This window comes from Psammomys obesus, unplaced genomic scaffold (genome assembly GCF_907164565.1).
Source record: "Psammomys obesus unplaced genomic scaffold, mPsaObe1.curated_primary_1811, whole genome shotgun sequence".
Taxonomy (NCBI): domain Eukaryota; kingdom Metazoa; phylum Chordata; class Mammalia; order Rodentia; family Muridae; genus Psammomys; species Psammomys obesus.
Window position 1 is genome coordinate 13,391,653 of NW_026596095.1, and position 19,026 is coordinate 13,410,678.

General features: G+C 37.3%; 1 protein-coding gene across 2 annotated transcripts in view; it reads left to right on the top strand.

Annotated features, from left to right (window-relative positions):
* LOC129691974 (bifunctional heparan sulfate N-deacetylase/N-sulfotransferase 4) overlaps positions 1-13,153 on the top strand; it is a 344,209-nt gene extending 331,056 nt beyond the window's left edge. The window contains exons 10-13 of one of the 2 annotated variants that reach the window (XM_055628185.1): positions 883-1,053; positions 2,062-2,171; positions 9,592-9,694; positions 12,703-13,153. In XM_055628185.1, the coding sequence (XP_055484160.1) occupies positions 883-1,053; positions 2,062-2,171; positions 9,592-9,694; positions 12,703-12,822 (504 nt within the window). In that variant the 3' untranslated portion in view covers positions 12,823-13,153. The remainder of the gene's footprint in view (positions 1-882; positions 1,054-2,061; positions 2,172-9,591; positions 9,695-12,702) is intronic. The other variant, XM_055628186.1, reaches the window with a different exon arrangement.
* The last annotated feature ends 5,873 nt before the right edge of the window (positions 13,154-19,026 follow it).

Genomic DNA, 19,026 nt, shown 5'->3' on the forward strand with positions numbered 1-19,026 from the left:
ATATTATGCAAAACCGGTTCTTTTATATGCACATGCTTTATCCACATTAATTCAGGTTTACTTGCATTACCCACTTTCAAGTTCCCTCTTTGTTTCTTTTTTTATTATTCTCTGATTATTGAAATTTTTCTTGTCACACTTTAGCTCAAAAGCTTCACTTATTATTAAGGTTTTCATCATTTGTTTGTCTTGATTGCACCTTTATTGGCCTGTTGTCACCATTAAATAACTTCTTACATATCATTCAAATATCTGACTTTGTTACCATCTATTACTCCACTCTCTCCCATACTAGATTTCTGAGAATGCGACTAATAATTTTTCAACAACTGTATTATTAAATTCATCCCTCATTCAGTTGGGCTCCGTTATCTTGCCAAACGGTGATTTTGTGTGAAAGTTTCCTAGGCCTTGATACTAAAAAGACCCATAGAGCAAAAGCACTTTGGACAACTTTCCCTTGACTGGGACAGCTAAGCAATGTTTAGATATCAGAATCTGAAGCGTCTGCCTGCGTAGGAGCTGCCACACAGAGGAACCACCAGAAGGAGCCGTGCTGACACCATAGGCCAAGCAGCGTGTGAGACCACTCCTAGTCATCTAGATTTTTGCATATCACGCTTAATATTTCTGTCACTAACGTATTTTCGGTTTCTATTCTGACCCTTGGAAAAAATACTTTCATTCTATCTCTGCCTTTTGTCTAAGTGTTTTAAAAGCCTACCAACCCCAAATATATCTGCATGTCACTTGATATTTAGTGAAAGCTTGACCTTTAAAATAAGCAATGTGTCAAATACACAATTCCACACATATACTTACGCAAACATTACAAGAAAAGAAAACTCACGGCTAATTCTGTACATCACTTTTCCTTCAAAGCACCAGCGATCTCATGAAGATCCAGCTGCCCTGAGGTTCAATTTCTATGAAGTTATCACAACAGGACACTGGGCCCCGCCTGATTTAAAAACGTTGCAGAGGAGATGTCTGATACCTGGGTGGTATGCCGTACACATAGAAAGATGGCTGGCCTACTTTTCTACTTCCCAGGTAATGGCATGGAAATAGGTTCCGTTGGTCAGATCACAATCGATTTTATCGACAAACAGAAAACATAATGAACTTCACCATGGATAAGTTTGCAATAAAGACAGTAAAAACTGTGCTTTATTTTATTTTTTTTTACATAGTTTTACTTTATTAGTACCTTCAATATATTTACATGGCTCTGAAGCACATATTTAGAAGGTTTTGGTTTTTTTTTTTTTTTTTACTGTCAGTTGGTTTCAAGGAATACATTGACACATGTAGAAATAGAGAAATAGAGAAGTCAGTTAGATCGAGACTCTGTAGAAGTCCCTGCTGTTTCTCTGTCATGCGGGAACCTTACCAGGAAAGAAGAGGTTACTAAGGAGGTGGATGGCCACAAAGAGAAGGACCCAGCAAACATGGGTGCACAGTGAAATCTGAGAAAAAACATCCACAGCCTCCATGGTCCGCATTCCAGCCCAGGGCACAATTTAAACTCCAAGCGGACTGTGGCAGTAGCACTCTTTTCAAATAGCCCCCTGTGCATGTCTGATATTCTCCAGCAGTGAGCCACGGTGAGAAAATCAGAATCAAACATTTTCCTCCAATCCCTAATCGTGGTTTGTAAAACTAGGTGGGATATTTTCCCCCTGAATGGCCACTCTTGAGCCATTGGCCCCATGGTTAATGATAACATTAGTAAGCTGGATGGTTATCTGGGAATATGCACTGCAGATGGGAAATTCCTGTTCCTACTGAAGTTCCAAAGCAACAGACACTTGCGTTTATTTCTGATTAAGAATAAACTGAGTTTGTAATTCACACATACACACATAAATGCCTATGGAAATTTTTAAATATTAACTAGGAAAGAAGCAAGGTCAATGTTTAAATGTAGCCCATGGAGTGCACGTTTTCTTCTCATTTGTAGTGGCCTGGCTTATTGATGCAATACCAGGTCAAGAGAGGCAGTTTCGTTGATTTAATTTAGTTTTGCTTTTCATAAAGTCTCTATTTTTGGCTTTGCAGTTGCTAATTATTGATGGACAACAGCTGAGATCTGACCCAGCTACTGTGATGGATGAAGTCCAGAAGTTTCTAGGAGTTACACCTCATTATAATTATTCTGAAGCACTAACGTGAGTCTATTCGCATGCTTGATTTCACTTGCATTATTTACCCTCATAAATTATCACTGTTATTTATGTATATAACATCATTAATACTAGCTATGAATTTATACATCATTCTGCTATCCAGACACAAAGAAGAATTCTCATTACTCATTAGATGTCTTCATTTGAACAACAGTACTACTTTGCATTATAAAATACAATAGGTAGTTTATATTATGATAAATCTCATTGTTTTGGAGCCATCCTCCAATATTAGTTGGTTCAGACATTTTGTATGTCTACTTTGTAGGCAGTTTCCTAATGACTGAAGTCACAAAGGTGAAAATGATTGGCCTTCTGGGTGCAAGTTACAAGAAAAACCTAAAAAGTCATCATTCCCTGTGAGACAGTGAATAGTATTTAGGACAGACTTGGAGATGCGTATTCCTATCTGTTGTGTGGTACTGTTCCTGGGGAGATGTGACAAAACATCTACTTAGCCCAGAGAGAGAACTGACAACAGACAAAGTTAGATACCACAAAAGTCCATTTTGGTGAACCAGTTAGTTTTCCTGGGTTTAATGGAACAGAAATAACTCAAAGACAACTATCATAACTAAAGGTCTGTCGCAGAACAGGTGACTAAAGTCGGAAACCTGGAGCATGCCCCACAGCTTTCAGGCAGCTCTGTGTGCTGGAAGACGCCTGTCACTAGTCCCTCTCTGGCCTGATGCTCCTTGAGGGGAGTACCTGTTTGTTCCGAGTTGTTTCTCTGGTCTCCCTTTCTTCCAGGTTGCTTGACTGACCTCTGCTTCTGCCAAGCAGCTTGGTCTGAGCCTTTAAGCACCTAAGTTTCTCTGAGAGTGACTCACAGGAGTTTTATTGTTTTTATACTTCTGAAGGGAAAGGGAACTTAATGAATCTTGTTAGTATTAAAGACTTCCTGGAGCTATTTTGAGTTGTTCATTTCATATCTTAAGAAGCGTCCCTGAAGGATAGAATGTTCACCTCCCGTTAAAATATTTCTAACAACCTGAGGGTCTCCTAAGACCACCAGAAAACACATGAAGTAGCAAGAAGCATAACTTCATGGTTGGGGGATCACCACAACATAAGGAGCTGTATTAGCGGGTCAAAGCACTAGAAAGGCTGAGAACCACTGTGTTAGAACATCTTTTGGTTTGGGTTTTGTTTTTGTTTTTTTTTTTTCCTCCTAGTAAACATCCTGTCTTAAAGTATCCTCTGTTTCTCTTCATTTTTCCCATCTTATATCTTAAAAAGTTTGCCTCCAAGGTGGAAAGGTTTAGCCTTGATAGAAACCATTACACAACAATGTTTTTTCCTGTATTTATTGAAAATTTTGTTGCAGAATGGAATAATGCACAATATAATCTGTTGTACTACAAACGTTACTAAACACAGTGGCATATGACAGGCAGTCCTTTTCTTATGATAGGGCTTTTGTAGGTCAGACTTTGAAAAGGAATGTGCTCTTGTAAGTGGACATTAGACATATAATATAGGATAAACATACTAAAATCTGTACACTTAAAGAAGCTAAGCAAGAAGGAGGACCCTGGGGTAAGATGATCAATCCTCATTCAGAAAGGCAAAATGGGACAGACATCAGAAGAGGGATAAAACAGGGAACAGGACAGGAGCTTATCACAGAGGGACCCTGAAAGACTCTACCCAGCAGGATATTGAAGAAAATGCTGAGACCCATAGATACTGCCCAAACTTTGGGCAGTATTCAGGGAATCTTATGAAAGAGGTGGGGGATGAAAGACCTGGAAGGGACCAGAGCTCCACAAAAAGAGCAACAGAACCAAAAATCTGGGCAAATGGGTCTTTTTTGAGACTGATACTCCAACCAAGGACTGTGCATGGAGATAACCTAGAACCCCTGCACAGATGTAGCCCATGGCAGCTCAGTGTCCAAGTGGGTTCTCTAGTAAGGGGAACAGGGGCTGTCTCTGACATGCACTCAGAGGCTGGCTCTTTGATCACTTCCCCCTGAAGGGGAGCAGTCTTGCTAGGTCACAGAGGAAGACAATACAGCAAGTCCTGATGAGACCTGATAGGCTAAATTCAGATAGAAGGGAAAGAGGACCTCCCTTATCAGTGGACTGGGAGAAGGGACAAGAGAGGAGAAGAGGGAGGGAGAATTGGGAAGGCACAAGGTAGGGGGCTACAGCTGGGATACAAAATGAATAATTTGTAATTAATTAAAAATAAATTAATATAGAAAAGGAATGCGCTGAGGATGGTTTGATTCTACCCATTGATATGTGATCTCATCATTGGGATGACTTGAATACCTGGATATGACTCCAATGGACAAGGACTGGCATTATCTGGATGCTTCTTGACCCACATCTTTGGCTCCTGAATCAAAGACTGAGTTCAGCAGCATGAATGTTCTACATGCAGCTTCTCTCTCTCTGTCTTTGGCTTTTCCACAGTGCAGTGGCACCATTCTAAAACAGAGTGCAAAGCAGAGGGACCATGCGGTCTAAGGTCACCATGACTGCTGTGACCTAGACTTTATATCCGTAGAGCTTGTTTCATTCTTTTAGGCACAACAGTCAGTTAATCAACTGCAAATTCAAGGCCGGGAGACGCAACCACATCTCTTGGCAAGGAGGGACATGCTATGTTACAAAAGAGCATGTGGATGGCATATATTTTGCCCTTATCCTGGGAAAACAGAGCTATCTATTCAAGCAAATTTAAATTGGGGGAAGCAAGTTAACAAAAAGAAATGCTCCCAGCAACTGAAACACACTTTAAAAGGGCATGTACTTTACTCATAAAAGACACCCCCCCCCAAGCTCTGATATAAAGCCTATTAAATTTTAGACGAAATTCTAACAGGCCTGATTATATAATTTCCCAGTTCACAGCAGATTAGACTCAGCAATTAGACAATTAGAGAGGGTAATGGAGGGACAGGAAAAGCAGTAATGAGATTGGGTTTTTCCTTATCCACTAAAACAATCCTAATGAAGTTCTTACCTACACATGGAAACAGCAACAGCACAAGGCATGCTCTTGTTGATTGAGTAGACAAAGCTTCCCATAATGCGTTTTGCATTAATAGTTATTGATGTTGGCATATCTTGCCCTTCTCAGCGGTAGCCTAGGTAATAGTTCTGCCCTATTTACTGCAAAGAGTTGCTTATGGCTCAATAAACTTGTAAAATTATACTTAAGAAGGAGTTTATAAACAAGTACAAAATATATGGATGGACTGTAATATATCTCACATATCACAGTGTTTAACCTCTATAGTGATGCTTGGAAAAATACAGGGAGTCAAATGCCAGCCCACCCAAGTCCTAAGTGTTGTTTAGCAATTCTTTGAAAAAGCTTTGAATATTATATTCACAATTTCACGACTGTTAAAATAAAATCACAAAGCAATGATATGGTATAATCTAGAGAAAATCTGTCTGTTTGAGTCTATAAATTGTGCTATGCAATAAATGGAGCAGGGCCTCAAATGGTCAAGATTACAAAGACCCTATGCTTAAAAATGACCTTCAGTATTCAGAATGGCTCATTCCTCAGTCTGAACAAAGTTTTGACTCATGACTCCTGCTGTGCAAAACAAGAAAATCTAACAGCTTACTCTGAAACCTCGAACTACCAGAGAGGGAAGATGCTGCCAGCATGGGTCCAGACACTTTGGTTTTGTTACCAGTGTTGTATTTAGCCTTAACACAGTTAAATATTCTCAGCCCGAGGCAGAAAGTGCTGTTTAGGGCCATTGTGCTGCCGATGTCCCCATCTCATTTTGCACAGCAGGCCGAATCTTTTTTTTTCCTCTTGGGAAATTAATAAAAACTAGAGAAAGGCCTGTGATACACAAGGAACAGATTGAGTAGTTCAGGTTGGAAATGACTCTGTCCTCTTTTATCCATTTGACTACTGATGTATTTGATCTTAATTGGTAACACATAGGAGTACAACCTGGACAGCAAGGATCAGGTCTCTCTAACATAGGTCAGGAAGGAAGCTAAAGCAAATTTCCCTCTTACCATCAAAGAGTATACATGCGTGCAGAGGAAAATTGCAGGTGCAATGGTATTATAGGAACAGGCCCAGGGCAACACAATATCCTGCAACTAATTAACTTTACATCCCAGTCAATTATGCTTCATCTTCCTAAAACATCTGCTGAGCAACAAAAATGCAAACCTTTTCCATGTTTTATGCATGCTGCAAGTCCCATAGCGATAAATTTAAATTTCCCCTTCTTACTTGGTTCATTCTTTCATTTTTCCTATCTTGTTAGTGCTCGACAGAAATGCTCATATATTTGGCTTTACACAAAACAATTAGGCCACACATCCTTTCTCTTGTAACTAAGTTGCAAGCATTAGAGTTTCTGTGAATATCTAGGGATCTGATCGGGTCAAAGCTACAGTACCGCTTTCCTTCCGGGCTCCAGAGGCAAGGACAGGGTCTGCCCCGGCAGGGCACTCCCAGAGCCCAATTTATCTGCAGCTGGCTGTAACTGCAGGTGTCAAGATGCTTTGCAGGAAGGTTGGCACTGCCTGTGAACTCTCTCTCTCTCTCTCTCTCTCTCTCTCTCTCTCTCTCTCTTGTTCTCCTTTGTTCATCATTTGCAAAACAGAATTGCTGCTTGGAGCACTGCTGTGTGTGGCTGATCAGTCTTTGAGTGGTCACTGCAGTGGACATCTTGTTATTCATCGACTAAATGGGAATGATTGGAACTGGTGAGTGAGTGTGTGTGTGTGTGTGTGTGTGTGTGTGTGTGTGTGTGTGCGACTATGCCCCTGCTTGTAGTTCTTGTTCAGACTTCTTTCCCTTGTTGTAGATTAGCTTTGAACTAAGAGCAGCAGGTACAGCTTCTGCACTTTGGTTGGATCAACACAGCAAGTGCAAGAAAAGACAAGGAGAATATACATTTTGAGTTCTAAAGTTTTAACCCCAAATGGCACCTTGCTGGCTGACTGGCTGGCTAAAATGATAGTGGGCACCATTGTTCTCCACTTGGTCCAGAAGTTGGGCAGAACACTGGAGAGGTTTCAGACATGTTGGTAACTTTGGTTTCTTCTCTGAGTTTGCCAATGTCTTGGTGGCTACTGACCCACAGATAAAGAATGAGAACGAGCCTCCCATTAACAGCAAGCTGTTCCTTTGCTGAGAAAGTCAGGGAAACGTTTATGATTATGACCTTCATCTGCCCTGATTTTAATTAAGTTAAATTTTCCCATTCAAGGAAGAAAACTGTCTGAAAAATTACACTAGCAACAGTGGAGTTGTGAATTTTACTCTTCCGTTTTTTGAAATGGTCTGTTTCGATTGATAAAAAAGAATTAAAATTGTAGTAACCCTGGATCAACTGCACTCAGGCTCAGTGCTGTCAATCACGGCCTCTAAATAATTTTACCTCTAGGAAACTGCATGTGTCTCTACAATGTCAATTACACCATGAATCTCAATCTACATATGGCTGTAATTTTGCCTTTCACACTCTGCTGTATACAGAGTTTCCACTAGAAAGTGCTAAGGACTAGGAAGACCATGAAGACATCTACTGTGTTAAAGGTTGATATGGGAAATCCAGATTCATGTTTATTTCATTTTATTGTCATTTTAGGAAAGATGTAATTTGGTGAGAGTATGAATATGAATTGATAACTTAGGTCTGGTAGACTTTAATGATCACAGCAATGCATTCTTTGGGAAATGGTGGTTTAATGTTTGAAATTTACAAGTGAGCTCAAACAAGTGGCACCAGAAACACCAATGTGAGATGCAGACATTCTGCCTCAGCAGAGGATGAGTTTTAAGGACTCAGAACCCATTCCTCCATAAACTCGACCTTCTCTTTTAATGACTATTTCTAGCAACTGTATTTTTGAACAGGTTGCTATTGGTACAGTGTTCCACCAAGGAAAAATATTCTTGATTTTCTTAAAAATAACTCTTTTGTGAAATTTCTCAGTATCGTAACAGCAAGGTAACAAATCTACACATTCTCAAATGTGATATCTCCCCAATCTTAAGGTGAAAGAGTGTTGGGCAGTACAGTATGCAACAGAAGCTAAAAATCTTTAAGTGCAGAAGTACAGCTATGAGATTCATCCAATGAGACTATCTGCCTTCAACAACAGGCAAGAAGAGAACTATATTTTACTCTTCAGCTACAGTGCCTATGTCTCATGTAGTCTGAAAACACTGTAATGAGTTATATAGCTTTACACTTTATAGGAATTTTAAAGACATACATATCCATTTAAATAATAACATTTTTTAAGTAGGAAAGGTTTATTCTTTCTAAAAAACAGTGTGATATTGTTGAATGTTTTAAAGTTTTATTTTAGGTGTGAAAAAAATCTAGATTTATTTAAAGGATTAAATGAAATACAACAAAAAGTAGATTAATATAATTTTGTTACATTTTTATTTACTTTTTGAAAGTTGTAGGGAAAAAACCTTATGAAATAAAATATTGTATATATTTTTTCAAATTGGAAAGTTTAATGATACTATGCTCAGAATAGTATTGAAGGGTTCTCTAACAGGCCTGATTTTGACAAACATGACGCTGACAGGTTTTCCTGTTCAACTCCCTCCCCCTTTTTTCTCCTCTCTTGCTAAAACTAACTGGATTACACTCCTAAAGCTATTTCACAAGGTCCATTCCTTTATTTGGCCACCGACTCATTCCTGAACCAAAATACCAAGGTCTCACAATCAAAATGTATTATTTAGCTAACATGTCCAATTAGGACTTACCAACTCTCTTTAGCAGACTCCCCTTTTTTCTTTTTAAAAATCTCCTGCAAAAAACATCTGCTGCATCTGCTGCTGCTGTTGCTTGCTTTCTGTCTGGGCCTGATCCACAGGCACAAACCTCGCATCCCCTACTTGCCAATCTGGGGTAATAAATCTCTTTTGTGCTGAGAGTTTGGTGTATGGGTTTGTTCCTATACTGGATCTGTTGGGGCACTCTCCTTTACATGTATGCCTATATAAAATATATTACCTTTAATGTAATACATTAAAATGATTTCTTAGAAATCTTTCAGTATATTTTGATGTGGGAATTACAATCATAAATAAACAAAATATCCAAAGTCCCGTTATATATATCCTGTAGTTTTAATGTTTACTCCTTTGTTTTTTATTTTTTTAATACTTACAACTAAAATATGGAACACAGCAATTCCAACATGAAAATTGTAAAATTGTAAAAGTCTAAGTGCCTTTCAAGTAGAACTATTTGGGAATAAACAGTAAAATTGAGTGTTTTTAATGTCTATTATCATTTCTCAAATCAGCTGAACATCTGTGGGAATGAATTAAATTAAAGCAGTGGGCATACAAAGGTATATCTCCTTTATCTGGCTGGTAAGGCTCTTTACTGAATATGATTTGCAATTATTACATGCTTTATGTATTGCAGGTTTGATCCCCAAAAGGGCTTTTGGTGTCAACTCCTGGAAGGAGGAAAAACCAAATGCCTCGGGAAAAGCAAAGGCCGAAAATACCCACCCATGGATCCAGAGGTAATATTTCCTTGCTTTGAATTACTCTGACCATGAGAAGTTGCTGTTTGAAGACCAGGAAGAAAAATCTGCTTCATTTTTCTGATGTTTCTTTGCAATCAATAATTTTATAAAATTAGGATGTTAGAGAAAGAGAGAAAGCAGTGATATTTGTCACTAGAAATTGTTTCCTGTTGGGATTCAATTCAGACATAAATATATATGGAAAATGCAACTCCTTTCCATACTGGAAGAGACTTAATTTTTTTCAGTAAACATTGGCATAAAGAATAAAGTATTACTAACATGTAAACAAGGAATTTGTTCTAGTTTGCTTTCTGTTGCTATTATAAGCAGCATGACTAAAAGGCAACTTTGAATCAGAAAAAGTTTATTTTAGCTTACAACTTCCAGGTCACTATCCAACATTGATGAAAGACAAAGTCGGAGCCTGGAGGCAGGAGCTGAAGCAGAGACCATGAATGGAGGAATGTTATTGGCTTGTTTCCCTTGGCATGCTCACCTACCACTCTTAAACAGCCCTGGCCAGCATGCCTAGGTTTGGCACTGTCCACTCTGGGCTGGGATCTCCAGAATCAAAAGTCAAGAAAGTATCCCACAGACTTGCCGGCAGGTTAATTGATGGAGTCACTTCCTCAGTTGAGGCTCTTTCTTCTCAGATGTCTCTAGTTTGTGTCGTGTTGACAAAAACTAACCAGAGCACATATATCTAATGCCAATAACATGCCTGACACTGACCTAAGCAATGCAGAAAATACAAGGATAAAATGACTATGAACTGAAATTCATTATAGGATGAATAACTAAGTTATTATAATAAGATGCACAAAATAATACTAAACTAGAAAAAGACAAAAAAAATGTAGAAATTATATTGTGTGGAAAGATGCTTTATATGAGAAATGATAGCTGGGAAAACGGCCAGATATTGTAAGCATCTCTCCTAAGGCAAGGTGGACAAGGACAGGATGTATTCTTCATGTGTTGCTATGGTGATGCAAGTGACAGAAAGTCCTTAATATACTTTTGAACTCAGTAATTTCTAAAGGGTTCCAGAAATCACTTTAATCTGCCCAAAACATCAATGTAGCATTCACATGACTGTAAACATCTTACTGCCCATTTGAAGTGTTCACCATCTGCTTTAAGGGAGGAAACTTAATGAAATGCTCGGCAAATGGGCCAAGATGAAATGTAATTGTCCTAAGTCCATTTCGACAGTATACACAAAAGTTCTTAGGGGAGTTTTATATAAAAAAAATTCATTTATGTTAAAAATGTTGAAAATATCTTAGGAGAGATGGTAGAATTTCTATGCAATGGAGAATGTTTGATCACTACAAATGTTTATACATGAAAGTATTGATCAATTTTGCAGGAGAGAGAAAACAAAACAAAACAAAAACTCAACTGTTTATTTGATTATTTGTATGAAGAATGTGGCAGACAGAAAAGCAAGCTTACAATTTTCTGTTTTCCAGAAATTTGTGTGTATGAATATACAAATATGTAAATATATTTGCATATATACATATATATACATATGAGTATATATATATGTTTTATATGTGTGTACTGTATGAATATGTAAGTATATGTACATATATACTCACATATATACATACAAATGTATAGATGCATATATTTATGCATTTTATATATGTATATGAATGTATCTGTACACAAATAAATATAGATATACACATACATATTTTCACATACACATTTGTCTGGGGTCTGGAATGATAGCTCATTGTTTAAGAGTACTTCCTGTAATTCTAACAGAGCGCCAGCATATTCAATGTCCTCTTCTAACCTGGGCAGATACCGGAGCACAAAGAAAATAGACAGAGACACACATACATGCATACAAATTAAAGAAAAACTTTAAAAAGTGAAGAAAAATGTAAAAATGTAAATTCATCATGTTCACCTAAAACACAAAAGGACCAAACTCTTTAAACTGATCAGGCATCTAAAAAAAAAAAAAAAAAAAAAAAAAAAAAAGTAAGTAATCACTCTCTCCTTATACTCAGTAAGTTAGATGACACATGATAACAGATAAAACCTACATTATATCTACATATATTATAAAAATATAGCAGTGGTCACTCCTTTTTGCAATTAAATAAATAGATAAATATGCCAAAAGGAAAATATATAGCATAATAGTACTATGAGTACTATAACTACTCACCATTTTTTTTTCAATTTTTTTATTTTATCATGTTTCCACCTAAGACTGAGACATGGTGAAAAGGGATAGAGATGATTTTTTGCAAATCAGTTTTGCAAATATAGAGTCACACAATTTCTGTTTTGAAGGAAAGGAAAGATTAGAGGTTGAAGAGCTGACTTGTTGGGTCTGGACTGCATAATGAAAGCCTGTGTTGACTGTTTATGTCAGGAACCCGTGATATCTGTGGAAAGCCACGTTATTAGTGCTCGCATCTCACACTCCCCTAAAAACTCGAAGCACTAGTAGAAAAAAAATTAACTTTGGGAACTAAAAACAAGGAAATTATAAGTAAGCCTATCTTTTCAAAAATATTATATATAATTTCACATATATATTATTTTATGAAAAGAAAATTCCTGGATAAAATTTTAAAAAATGTAGTGTGGTCAGTTATGTTTATAATAATTTTACTACGTACACACAGAAATGGTTTTGAATTTTTTAGTACAAGGAGTAATTTTTAAAGGAAATTTATATATTTTTTTTATCTTACTCATCTCAGACATTTGGTTGAGTATGAACACTTTCTCGTTCTCTGGTGTTATACTGTAGTCTTTCTCTCTGTAAATCTCAAAATATCTGAGTGCCACAATTGTCGGTAACTGGCCTAGGACCCACTTGTACCTTTTTTATGTCTATGTTTTACCCAGAATTTCTCTAAATGTAAAATGATTAAGGAAAAATAGCAAACTGTAGATACGCACTGTGATAGAATATTTCTGAAGTGTAGATAACTGATGAGCTTTTAAATCTTCCTTTTCATTTCCAGTCTAGAACCTTCCTCTCCAATTACTACCGCGACCACAACGTGGAGCTCTCGAAGCTGCTGCACAGGCTCGGGCAGCCTCTGCCCTCCTGGCTGAGACAGGAGCTGCAGAAGGTCAGATAGCACCTGTGGGGAGAGCATGGCACTGACTCACCGCTAAGGAGAAAAGGCAATCCACGCAACTTTGTCCTTTTCACACACTTGTGATTGTCCAGAGAGGATTGTGAATAAACTCCCTTCGATGTTTTTCATCAAATGAAAGCATTTATGCACGCACTGGCAATTATTAGCATTAATCCTCACTTAACGGCTTTTGGAAAACAAAATATGGGGTTTGTGGCAATATCCAGGTTCTAGTCTGGGGATCATCACACAGCTCACGTTTTCTATTATCCAGCTTTCAGGACACCACTGGACTAATGTTCTGACTATATGAAAATTGCCCATTAAAAATTTGAGGAAAAGATCAGGACTAAAGTGTCTATAAATGAATTCAGATATAACTCAGTGTCTGAATTAAGGGCTAATGTTTCTAAGCATCATTTATCTGTTGGTCCAGATAAGGGGTGTGGGCACGTTCCCTGAGTGTTCCATATCATCACAAGGGCATGCCATCCTCAGAAAACCTGGTCCCTAGAGAGCTCCAGTAACACAGGAGAGTGTGATTCTGAACCGCAGTATCCTAGAAGGCGAAGATCATCTTTCACGTGCCCATGATCTTACCACATTACCAAGCTAGGTGTTTCCACTTGGCAGTGATGTAACACTGACATATATTTTGTTTACTATTCTAAATAGGAAGAAAGAAAAGATTTATTGAATGTAAGCACCGAGATGTATTTGCAGGTCTAAATAGGCATTGTACCTTCTATGTAAGAAATATGCCCATCTCTTTAAATCATGATGTTTCATATATGCTGCTGCTTCTACTATAATGAAGTTTTACTCTCTAAGAAAATATCTAAAACTTTAGTTATATCACAAACTTACCTAGTTGAACATCATTAATTCTCAAACTTGAACCCAATTTCATAGACATAAAACTCACAAATTAATTTTAAGACCAGAAGTGCTATTTTTGTTTTGAGTTACAGGTTCCTATGGTATTTGAAGGTTATATAAAGTCATGTTCAGCTGGAATTTTATTCTCTTTCTCACAGATGGTCTGGGAAAGCTTTATTTATCTTTTCAGTGACACATGAAGGTAAAATTTCACCAGAAGAGACAACCAAGACGACTTTGGGAATACTACCCACAAATCTTCCTCTAGAGCAGTTTTTTTCTGGAGGCTGTTTTTGTTTTGTTTTGTTTTGTTTTGTTTTGTTTTTGTCAGGGAGATGGATTAGGCAAACAAAAAAATTCAACTATTCTGAAGGAGCATTGGTGTCTTTTTACATACTGAAAATCCAACTTCTCATCTATATTTCATTATGTTTTCTTCCTTATTTTTTTTTTTTTAGCACTAAGTGGCTAAAGACTCTTGACCTTTACCAGAAGAAATGTAGGATTATTTTTTCTCTTTATTGATATGAATCACAATAATTTCCCAGTTTCACTTTTAGCTCCAGGGCTTTTAAACTCTTACCCTTGTTACTTACATAAGAGTGTTATACATTCCATTAAAATGGTGAAATGATAATCACAATTATTCATTTAGACCACTACTTCTTAGTACCCATTTTCCTCCCACTTGTATTGTTGCTGCCACTTTTTCTTTTGTTTTGAGTGAGATGGGCTATTACTGTCTAGCCCAGCCTGACTTCAAACAATCCTCTTGCCTCCCCAACTGGAACACGGGGATTACAAGTGAGCAGTGCTGTGCCCAACTCCAATTATTATTTTCTTGCCTGGGAGAGAACTCTTCTTTGCTACACAAGGGATTAAAATAATAGAATGAGAAGATGATGTTTTCATATCAAATAATATTGATACAACCCAAGAATATCCAACTCATCACAAATTTAGCAATGACATAAATTTTCTGCCTTTTTCTCACATTTTAAAAATGTATACATATCAGTTACCCACCTACCAAGAGCTGAAAACAAAATGTCACCCACTTTTCTCTTTCCTTCGTGGTTATTTCAATCATGATGTATATTTTTCTTGCTACCAATGATAATGAAGTGAGCAGCTATATCAATTATGTAACAAACCTTCATCGAAAAATTTGAAGGAATCTATACTCTGAGACTTTGCACTGTAGGAACTGGAAAATGTCAGCTTTAATAGCTTCCTTATAAAGATTTCTTCTCACTGTAGGAATGCTTCAGAATTTAATAGTGTAATTCTTTAGAATTTTAAATGACATCTTCAGTTTTAAGCATTATACATTTATTTAAATATTAGATTATTTTCTTAATATCTGCTAGCATATTGGCATGGTCTCTTCATACCTTTCCAGACTTTCGGCTTCTTTCCTGACTTATAGTTGTCAACTGCTTCATTCTGTTAAAGGCAGAAATAGTTTCTGTTTCAGATACTAACTCCTAGAAGTTCTATTATAAAAGTTCATCTAAAATAAATTTTAGATTCTATTTCCCAATGACCAAAACACAATTTAAGAAGCATGAAAAACATCACTATTAGTTTTATGCACACACACACACAAACACACATACACACACACAAACTCACAAGTCTAATAGATTTTGATGCCTAAATTTTAACAAATCCAACTTACATTTAGTCTTATGTTGCTTTTTACATATTACTGCTTTAATGAAATACAAAGTGACCTATATGGTCTGTATTCTAGACTTATTGATTGGTTTATTTTAAATTACAGGAAACAATGTATTTATAGAGAAACAATATTAAGGCCTTCTATTTCTGGTAGGGGCAGAAAAAGTTGTTTGCCTGAGAAAGGTGGAGGAACTCAAAACTAACACTGGCGAAATGACTTCATAAAGCAGACTATCTAATCTAGTCATCTGTGCATATCATTTTTCCCCCAAAATCGACTTTAGTAATGCAGTTCTGACAGAAAACTATACACACACTTCAAAATGTGCAGATAAATGTAAATGTGTTGTGTCTGAGAAACCTAAAGAGTTTGTGATCACACAAATAATTTTCTTTGTAAGCAGTGAGACACTCTGGATAAGCAGAGAGAAAACTCTGCATTGACTGAAATGAAATTGTCAAAGTAGCTGTTGTCACCCAGGCATAATAGACCATGGCTCTTACTTCTTCAGAACAAACCCCACTGCTGGTACAACCACTGGAGAGATGCTGTTCCTCCTGAAAATGGCCTTTCAGCGCCCATTACTTGCTTCTTTCCTTGTCTTCATCTCTGCATATAGACTCCCTGGATGTCAAACGTCAAATGCTTGTCCCCCAAATTTGGGAATGGGTTTTCGAAATCGACATCCTCATCCCGGTTCTACCTCGCAGTAGCTGTGTGGCCTTAGATAAATTGTGGAACTTCCTTGAGCCACAGTCGTCGTCTTCTTCTTCTTCTTTTTTCCTCTGTAAAATAAAGACAATAAAATAATTACCCACCAGGTTATTATAACTGCTAAGTAAGAATATGTTTGGATAAGTGCACAATGCCTGAAATAATTGTGCTTAAATATGTTAGTCATAAAATAATGTATAACTAATCAAGGCTCTCTTCTCTTCCTTCAAACAGGAATGTGTGTTTTCTACTCCTGTTAATAATAAAAGATATATAATAAAACATATAATTGTATTTGGTCAAATGAGAAACTATCTTCCTTATCATTACCCCAGTGCAGATTATGTGTTGCTTTCTGCCCTGTTCTGGTGATCATCATTCAGAACAAGGTCACGCCCTCTCTGTTCAGATCTCCTTTCCTCCTCCCAGTGATACTATTTTATTTATTCGCTGATTAGTTCCCTTTTTTATCTGTTATTTCTGTCTCTCTCTCTAATTTTTTCTAACCCAGTCGACACATTGCCAAAAATATCAGATGGAGACTGATTTTTCTCAACAAATGAGAGGTTTAATGGCAGCATATGTGAAAAAAATATTTTATGGAGACATACATGATAAAGAGTTAAGGGTATCAATCTTTATTTAAAAATTGCAAGAAAATGTCTGTGAATTCTTTACAAATATTGACTTTAACCATCTTATGAAAGCTTTTTTCTGTAGATAAAAACACTTTATTATATATATTTATAAATATCAAACATTTTCTGTATTCTCTCATGACAAATATATAACACACCCCAAATATATTAGCACAATTAAAAATATTGAGATATTTATATTTCTGTGTTTATATTGAGTTTCAAAATCTAGTTGGTATTTGATCCCTGTAACACTTAAAGCTTTCACAACAGTCTTTTTTTAATTAATTTACTTATTTATTCATTTTACATCCCAATCATAGACCCCCTCCCTCCTCTCCTCCTGGTCACACCTTCATTCCCTTTTCCACTACTCTCCTTCTCATACTCCTCAGAAAAGAGGAGCCCCAACACCACCAATCCACCCTAGCACATCAAGTCGTATCAGGACTAAGAATGACTTCTTCCTTGATGGCCTGGCAAATCAGCACCACAGGGCACGCAAAGCAGGGGAGAAAAAAACAAGCAATGGAATCCACATCATGGACAGTCTCTGTTCCCCTTACTAGGCTACACACATGAAGACCAAGCTGTCCATTGGTTATGTCTGTGGGGGGAGGGCCTGAGTCCAATTTGTGCGTGGTCATTGGTTGGTGCTTCAGTTTCGGCAACCACCTTGGTCCTGTGCTAGTTGGCTCTGTTGGTCTTCTTGTGGAGCTCCTGACTGCTCCAGATCCTTCTATCTTTCCTCCTACTTTTCCAGAAGTCTCTCTGCACTCAGCCCAATGTTTGGTTGTGAGCCTCAGTATCTGTTTCAATCCATTGCCGGGTGGAGTCTCTAAGAGGACATCTATGGTGGGTTCCTGTCCATAAGCATGGCAGTGTTGTTAGTAGTGCCAAGAGTTGGCTTTCTTCCTTGGTGTGGGTCGCAGGTTGGGCCAGGAATTGGTTGGCTATTCCCTCAATCTCTGCTTTCCCTGCACATCTTGTAGAAATGTACATGGGCCACAAAATGCCAACGCAATATACTACTTGACAACACAGATTTAAATTCTCCTTTCACTTGCTACTTGTTTGATATCCTACTGTACATTCTCTGGGTGGAAAGAGATTTCTACATAGAGTTTTATGAAATGACTGAGCTTGTAGCATCTAACGCAGGACAGACACAGTCAATAGCAGTTTACTAACCATATGCAGTCAGGCAGGACTCTGTGTGCTGCGCAGTCCCATGAGAGGGGCTATATTTTGTATCAGACTGAACATCCAGAAGCTGCAGGAAGGAAATGTTGCATTCCAAGGAGATGATTTCTAGCTCCCACAGGTGGAGGACATAGGTGACTTGTCTGAACTTAATGGTATGCTGGGAGGAAAGTCTACCCACTGCCAGGGTAAGTCGACACTGTATGATACTTCCAATCTGGACGGATTTGAGCAAAGTAAATTCCTGTGCAGGAGCAAGATGAGATGGAACTCCATGGTAGGCCCATTGAGGTCCTCTTGATTTTATGAGGTTTTTATAATGTCATAATAGGGAGGACCATTAATTTTCTACTTCACCAGAAAACACTCTACTCCTGAATACTGTTATGACAGACTAGCACCCACCCTCTTATTGCCATAGTCTCTGAATGGGATCTTCCACTTTTTTTTTAATTGTACCCTGTAACCCTGATAAAATGGGCTTTATTTCTTGAAAATAGAACCAGATCATTCACTGTTTTTAAACTTTTAAATAACCACATAAATAAAAGTTTTGTAAAATCCATAGCAATGTCTGTGAATATTTTTTTAAAATATAATTTGAGGGTTTGCCTTCTAGACCTTTCTGTCGGCACAATAAAAGTTTTATTAAAAATTCAAGTAAAAATCTGTTTGCATTTTAAATTACACTGCAATTTTTTGACTCTGGACATTTGTAGAGGAGCTATTAAAACACTTTTGTCTCATCCTTAATAAATTTCTTAGAGATGTTGGCATCGTTGATTCTCTAACATTTTAATATTTGAACATTGAGCAACCAGCATAGCTATGGAGATCTATTTCCTTCCCTCACCAATTTCTTCCTATTTACAAGATAGCAATATTCTTTCTAGTCTGTAAGACTTGACTTGCTTCTCTGCCTTGAATGACTTTTACTACTCTCTTAGTTCTTTAGGTAGTAGACTATTAATACTTTGATATGTTGAGACTATACCATTCACATGTATTGGTCCTATAATTTTACAAATAATTGGCTACATGAAACACTATAAAAATAAGTGAAAAATGTCTTTTATTAGTGCATCA